This window comes from Austrofundulus limnaeus, unplaced genomic scaffold, assembly GCF_001266775.1.
Source record: "Austrofundulus limnaeus strain Quisiro unplaced genomic scaffold, Austrofundulus_limnaeus-1.0 Scaffold318, whole genome shotgun sequence".
NCBI classification, from domain to species: Eukaryota; Metazoa; Chordata; class Actinopteri; order Cyprinodontiformes; family Rivulidae; genus Austrofundulus; species Austrofundulus limnaeus.
This window is the reverse complement of record NW_013952720.1, coordinates 665709-672434: the sequence shown is the minus strand read 5'-3', so window position 1 is coordinate 672434 and position 6726 is coordinate 665709. Positions and strand designations below refer to the sequence as shown.

The window sequence follows — 6726 nt, the reverse complement described above, 5'->3', positions numbered from 1 at the left end:
GATATAATGTAGTTTAATGTTAATGTTGTTATAACACAGATATAACATGGTTTATTACAGATATAATGTAGTTTAATGTTAATGTTGTTATAACACAGATATAACATGGTTTATTACAGATATAATGTAGTTTAATGTTAATGTTGTTATAACACAGGTATAACATAGCTTATTACAGATATAATGTAGTTTAATGTTAATGTTGTTATAACACAGGTATAACGTGGGTTATTACAGATATAATATAGTTTAATGTTATTGTTGTTATAACACAGGTATAACGTGGGTTATTACAGATATAATATAGTTTAATGTTATTGTTGTTATAACACAGGTATAACGTGGGTTATTGCAGATATAATATAGTTTAATGTTATTGTTGTTATAACACAGGTATAACGTGGTTTATTACAGATATAATGTAGTTTAATGTTAATGTTGTTATAACACAGGTATAACATGCTGACATCATGTTTTTTTTTTACTTATAAAGAGATTAAAACTGATTTTAGTGAAAATCTAACTGAATGAAAATGTTCTGGTCCTGTCTGGACCGGTGCTACGAGGGTTTTCATTTGGTGTCCTTGGTTATGGCCTGATCTGGTTCTGTTGTGGTTCCAGTCCAGCTGCTCTGAGTCCTGCCTGCAGAAGTACCTGAAGATGACCCAGAGGATCTCCATGCGCTTCCAGGAGTACCACATCCAGCAGAACGAGGCTCTGGCTGCTAAAGCTGGACTGCTGGGAGTGCCTCACTGAACTGGTCCTGGTTCTGGTCCAGTAGGGCCAGGGTCTCCAGAAGAAAGACTGAACTTGTTCTGTTTGGACCTGAGTTCTGACACCTGGCCTCACCATGAAGACCCGTCTGCCACCATGAAGGTTCTGCAGGTTCTGGATCTGGGTCCAGGTCCAGGAACCTGTTCTGTAAAACAAACCTGTTCAGGTATCATCTCATCTGAGTATTTAGAGTTTTATAAACTTGTTTGTTTTGTTGATGTTTTTGTCAGGAAATAAAAACAACAGTCCTTAAATTCTTTGATATTTTGGTTCATCTGTTGTTTTTACTGTAGATTTAAAATAATTCATTAAACTTTGTTCTGTTTGGTGCTTTTCTTCTTTCAACTAAATGACTGCAGACTGTTTGTTTGTATCTAATCTGATAAATTGGTATCTGGATGTTTATCTTCTTAAATCACAGATTTAAAGGAAATCTTTGAATCCAGAGAACTTTATTTAAAAGCAGAAAATCTCCTGATTCCACTTTGTGCACAGATTTGGACCCACGTGCACGGGCTGAGGACCAGCTCCACTCACATTCTGGTAAATATAAAAACAAAGGTTGGTGTGCAGACAGCAGCTCCTGTTAGTCTCACGTCTCTCCTGTTTCTCTGCAGCTCGGAGTTAATAAAAACTCATTAGAACCTGTTGAGTCATTCGGTCCACGCTTTGACCAAATATGGACACTTCCTGCTCCACAAACACCAAACAGCAAGCAAACTGWTCCCAGATCAGTGTCTGTGTTCAAGAAGCTGACGTTCTGACAGCTGACATCAGGACCTGATGTTCTCTCAGCTACGTTTACATGGACATCTGTAATCAGATTAAACAACCATTTAGAATAAAAACACATCATGCAAACACCCAGTTCAGATTATTCTGACCCGATTCAGCTCGATCCAAATGAATTTGTAATCGGAACAAGAGAGGTGCTTTATGCCGATTGATAATCCAAACAGCATGCATGTAAACACTTAATCTGGTTGTTTATGTTCATGACGAAAATATAACTTTTTTCTGTTTTTTTAACAGCTGTAAATGTCAGTGCTTCTATCAGAATAAAAGCCTGCTGCATGTAAACACTCGTCATGATCAGATTATGTCCATATAAACAATACTTTCAGATTATTTAATCTGAATACATTTCAATCCCATCAAAGAATTTTGCTCATGTAAACGTAGCTACTGAGAACATCAGGTTCTTCTATCTGAACCTCTGGTTCCAGGTTAGAACAAGGAACTGACCACATGGAGAGATGAGGTTTTATTCTACAGATTTATCCAATAAAAACATTCTGTTACCGACAGTTTGATTTAAACACATCCTCGCTGTTTGGAACAGCTGGCCAAAAGTTAGCACCAAAACTGGTTTTTATTTATTCTTACCCTTCCAAACTTTAACCATCCAGAATGCTTTTATATATATATATATAATTTGTTGCTTTCTCTTTAAGTAAATTTGGTTTGCTGTTTGAGTGTTTCATAGACACTTAGCAGAAATGAAAAAGTAGGGAAATGAGTATTTGATGCAGAATTTCATTGTTGTAACAATGCTTCTACACTTTAAATAGTGCCACATTTGTAAGGAACATGCATTTGTGAGATGAGCTGTGGGTTGTGCACATGAACAATTAGCTAAATGCTCTTTGTCAAACAGCTGATTGTGTTGACTTGTTGGTGCTGATGTTAGATTTGTACTCAGGAAGTCTTGTCACAGCAAAGAACCTACCAAACACTGATTTACTGAGTTATGTTTACGATTTCATCCTGTTATCTTAACTCTAAAACCCGAAATTACGTCACTGCTGCGTGTGACGTCACAGTCCCGCTCGTCTCCTTCTGTTTGTGTTGAYGTTCCTCACAGTTCTGCTCTGTAAAACACAGTTCTTATAATTAGACATTGATCCAACATGCTGTCTGTGTCGATCCCAGCCAGCAGAGCAGAAGTCTGATATTATTAAAGTACTTTATGTTGGATTAGTGTTGGTAAACAGGAAGCATGGGCGGCTCGGCGGGAATGTTTATGGACCTCACGGGGCGGGGCTTCCAGCAGGTTTTTCTCAGATTTGTTGAAATGTGTTTACATGTCCACAGAAACATGCTAATGTCACAGGTTTGTGTCTGAAGTTTAGTGCGCAGATATCCAGCACGTAGCTGGGCTGGGCTTCACTCTGAGGGGACAAACAAGGAAGCCCGCTCAGCCAATCAGAGCGCGCAGCTGCTGGAGACGAAACGCGTCTGTCCAATCACAGCCGCCCTTCCTGGCTGTTTCCTCCCTGTCATCAATGCTGCTCTCTGATTGGACACCACGGCTTCAGGTGTCGTCATTTCCCTCGTGGCGCCGCGTTCGTATCCTCCAATAGGCGGCGTGGAATGAAGTGCGTCCAATGGGAATGAGAGAAACGCTCCGCCAATCAGATGTCTCATTCGTGACCTGCGCTGTGGTCTCGACCAATCAGGTGTCAGGAAGCTCAACAGCTTGTTGTTCGTGTATCGCTTTGCAGCCCGAGCGAGAAAGGAAGCAACKGCGGCGGTGAACGTGAGTAGAAACCTCCACAATCCGGATAAAATACCGAGCCTCTGCGATCCGCTKACCCGCGCGGCGAATCCCCGGGGCCGGAGAGCCGGGGGGAGGGCTGTGGAGGGCGGCTGGATGTGTGGGTCCGAGCCGCGCTGTGGAGAAATGTGAAGCTCCTGCCTCTTTGTGGAGGAGCCGCTTATTAAATAAATAACTTCTCAGCAGGTCCCGCCCGGTTCGGTGAGCCGAAACTTCATTCGTATTCGGAACCGAACATCTCGTGTGGTGTCGGGTGGAAGCGGCTCTCCTCCGCCTSACAGTTTAAATCGCCGCGATGACAAACTGGCTAGTTTTAGCCAACAAGCTAACGTCGCTCCGGACGGAGGAGAGAGAGAACCGGGCACGACCCGCTCGGTCCGCTCGCTCTTTGGACTTTGTTTTGGTTCGGGGCTCGGTGGATCGGTGCGGATTTGCCTCCCAGCAGCGTGTGGCCGTGACGGGGGGCGGACACGGTGGGTGAAGTTAGCCGAGCTAACTGACATGGCGAGCCGTGATGGCGACGTGACTCCGAGGCGCTGCTGCCAGCGGAGCGGGAAGTGAAAAGGCTCCTTTCCGACGGTTCGGCTGCCGCTTTCTGACCCGAACCGAACCGAGCCGTTCGCCGAGCTTCGGGACTTCGGGTTCGGGTGAAGTAAAGGCTGCTGGTTAAGTTTGTCCGGGCTGTTTGGAGTAGATATTTACTGATCCGGGTTGAAGGAGGGGGGAGGAGGAGGAGGAGGAGCAGCTCCGAGCTAAGAATGCCTGAGCTAACACAAGCGCGTGGCTAGGTGGTTAGCTCTGACGGTTCCGACATGACACAGTCCACAAGTTCCGATCCAAAGCTTCTAATCTGACCCAAAGGTTCTGACCTAAACCCTGCAGGTTCCAAAGGCTTCGACTTAACYCCAATCCATCTGGATTCCTCAGAACCGTCTTCTTTGACCACCAGACCCACTTCTGAAGAACCTTCATTAACCCAAAACCTTTCTGTGGTTCTGTCTTTCAGTGATCCTTCGTGCTGGACTCCCTGGACTAGCCGAGGAGATGAAGGTGAGTCCTGGCCCACCTCACAAGCTAAGACCACAATCTGGGGTCCTAGAATGGGTTCAAAGACCTGGATGAATCCAGTTTCAGTTCTGTAGGACCCAGTTCCTGTGTCTCAACGATGGAGCACTGGTTTCAGTCTCCTGTAGAGGTTCTGCTCAGAGAAAAGGGCAGAACTTCATTCTCAGTTTGGGTTTTCTTTTGAGTTAACACAGATGTGTTTTCATGTCTAAAAACATATTAAGCACATGTTAACAGTTAGCATCAATGCTAACAGAAGACTCCATTACAAACAGCAGCTCACGTTAATAACAGCAGCATAACATGTTAATAACAATGTAACACGTTAACAGCAGCATAACGTTAATAACAGCATAACGTTTAACAGCAGCATAACACGTTAATAACAATGTAACACGTTAACAGCATAACAATAACAGTATAACATGTTAACAGCAAAACACGTTAACAGCAGCGTAACGTGTTAATAACAGCAGCTTAACGTGTTAACAGCATCGTAACGTGTTAACAGCATCGTAACGTGTTAACAGCATCGTAACGTGTTAACAGCATCGTAACACGTTAACAGCATCGTAACACGTTAACAGCATTGTAAAGTGTTAACAGCCATCGTAACGTGTTAACAGCCATCGTAACGTGTTAACAACAGCATCGTAACGTGTTAACAACAGCATCGTAACGTGTTAACAACAGCATCGTAACGTGTTAACAACAGCATCGTAACGTGTTAACAGCATCGTAACGTGTTAACAACAGCATCGTAACTTGTTAACAACAGCATCGTAACAGCATCGTAACGTGTTAAGAACAGCATCGTAACACGTTAACAACAGCGTCGTGACACGTTAACAACAGCGTCGTGACACGTTAACAACAGCGTCGTGACACGTTAACAACAGCATCGTAACACGTTAACAACAGCAGCGTAAAACAATAAAATCCATCTGTGATTAGGGATGGGTACTGAATTCGATACTTTTATGAATAAAGACCTAATTCTGTCTGTACTACCGAGTATCTATTCACGTAACATCAAACGGTACCATGTTTCGGTACCAACGCATCATTGTGACTGTGTGGACTGCAGACCGGTGCACCTGAAACAGGCGTCTTTAGCGAGTCGTTTCAGTGGTCCTGGTCTGCGTTCAGAGTCCAGGTTTCTGCGGGATAGAGGAGGACTGATGAGGACCCTGTTGGGGTCTTGATGGGACGTTTGCAGTTTTGGTCAGCTGATAACCCAGTGGTTCCCAAAGTTGGGGTCGGGACCCACAGTGGGGTCCCAAAACATCAAGGTGGGGTCCTGCAAAGATTTTCTGAATTAATGACACTAAAAAATTACAACTATCAATAATTTTTTTTGCCTTTGTTACAAAAAAGAGTAAAGTTAGTGTACTTAAAATGGACAAAAAGAGTACCGTAATAAATATTGCTACTATGCTCTTGTTTATTTGACGTGAAAACAATGTTTCTCAACCAACACCAGCTGGGGGTCAGGTCTCTGCTGGTACTTTGTGGGCCAAAAGCTGAAAAGTGTGGGAACCACTGGTCTAAACTGGTGAAGTGCAGTCTCTGTGACGCTCACCTTGATGGACTCCTGTGGACCAGGAACCTCAGACTGGTCTTCATGACGTCCACTCAGACATTCAGGAGAACCAGTTTGTTGAATCTAACCGGGTCAGAACATTTGAAGCTTTTAAAGTTAATGTTTTACACCTGTTCAGGTAAAACCTGAAGTCTGACAGGTTTGTAGTGAAATGAACTTCCTGTGCCAAGAAAGTGTCAACAACCCAACCGTTAAAGTGGAGGGGTCCAAAAGTTCACTTCTAGTGTCGGTACTGACTAAATACACTGGGTCTGGGATGGGATGGGATGGTTCTGTCTGACCGTGTGTGTGTGTGTGTGTGTGTGTGTGTGTGTGTGTGTGTGTTCCAGGCAGCAGATGAGCCTGCCTACCTGACCGTGGGGACAGAGGTCAGTGCCAAATACAGAGGAGCCTTCTGTGAAGCCAAAATCAAGACTGTTAAACGTATGGTGAAGGTCAAGGTAAGAGTCTGAGCTGACGGGTCAGAACCAGTGTGAACGTGTCAGAACGTTTGTGAACGTGTCAGAACGAGTGTGAGTGTGTCAGAACGAGCGTGAGCGTGTCAGAATGAGCGTGAGCGTGTCAGAACGTTTGTGAACGTGTCAGAACGTTTGTGAACGTGTCAGAACGAGTGTGAGTGTGTCAGAACGAGCGTGAGCGTGTCAGAACAAGCGTGAGCGTGTCAGAACGAGCGTGAGCGTGTCAGAACGTTTGTGAACGTGTCAGAACGAGCGTGAGCGTGTCAGAA

The 6726-nt window shown here is 44.2% G+C and overlaps 2 protein-coding genes across 2 annotated transcripts in view; both read left to right on the top strand.

Annotated features, from left to right (window-relative positions):
* Positions 1-621: 621 nt before the first annotated feature.
* On the top strand, positions 622-1104 carry LOC106527276 (translocase of inner mitochondrial membrane 9 homolog; the record flags this gene model as incomplete). Its single annotated transcript, XM_014022108.1, is given in 1 exon segment — positions 622-1104. A coding segment is annotated over 1 exon segment (135 nt), but the record flags the coding sequence as incomplete, so codon positions are not given.
* A 2461-nt stretch (positions 1105-3565) lies between these two features.
* The window catches only part of arid4a (AT-rich interactive domain 4A), a gene marked incomplete in the record, with an annotated part of 28000 nt that continues 24839 nt past the window's right edge, over positions 3566-6726 (top strand). The window contains 3 exon segments of the mRNA XM_014022081.1: positions 3566-3804; positions 4338-4381; positions 6329-6439. Coding sequence (XP_013877535.1) covers positions 3627-3804; positions 4338-4381; positions 6329-6439 — 333 coding nt within the window.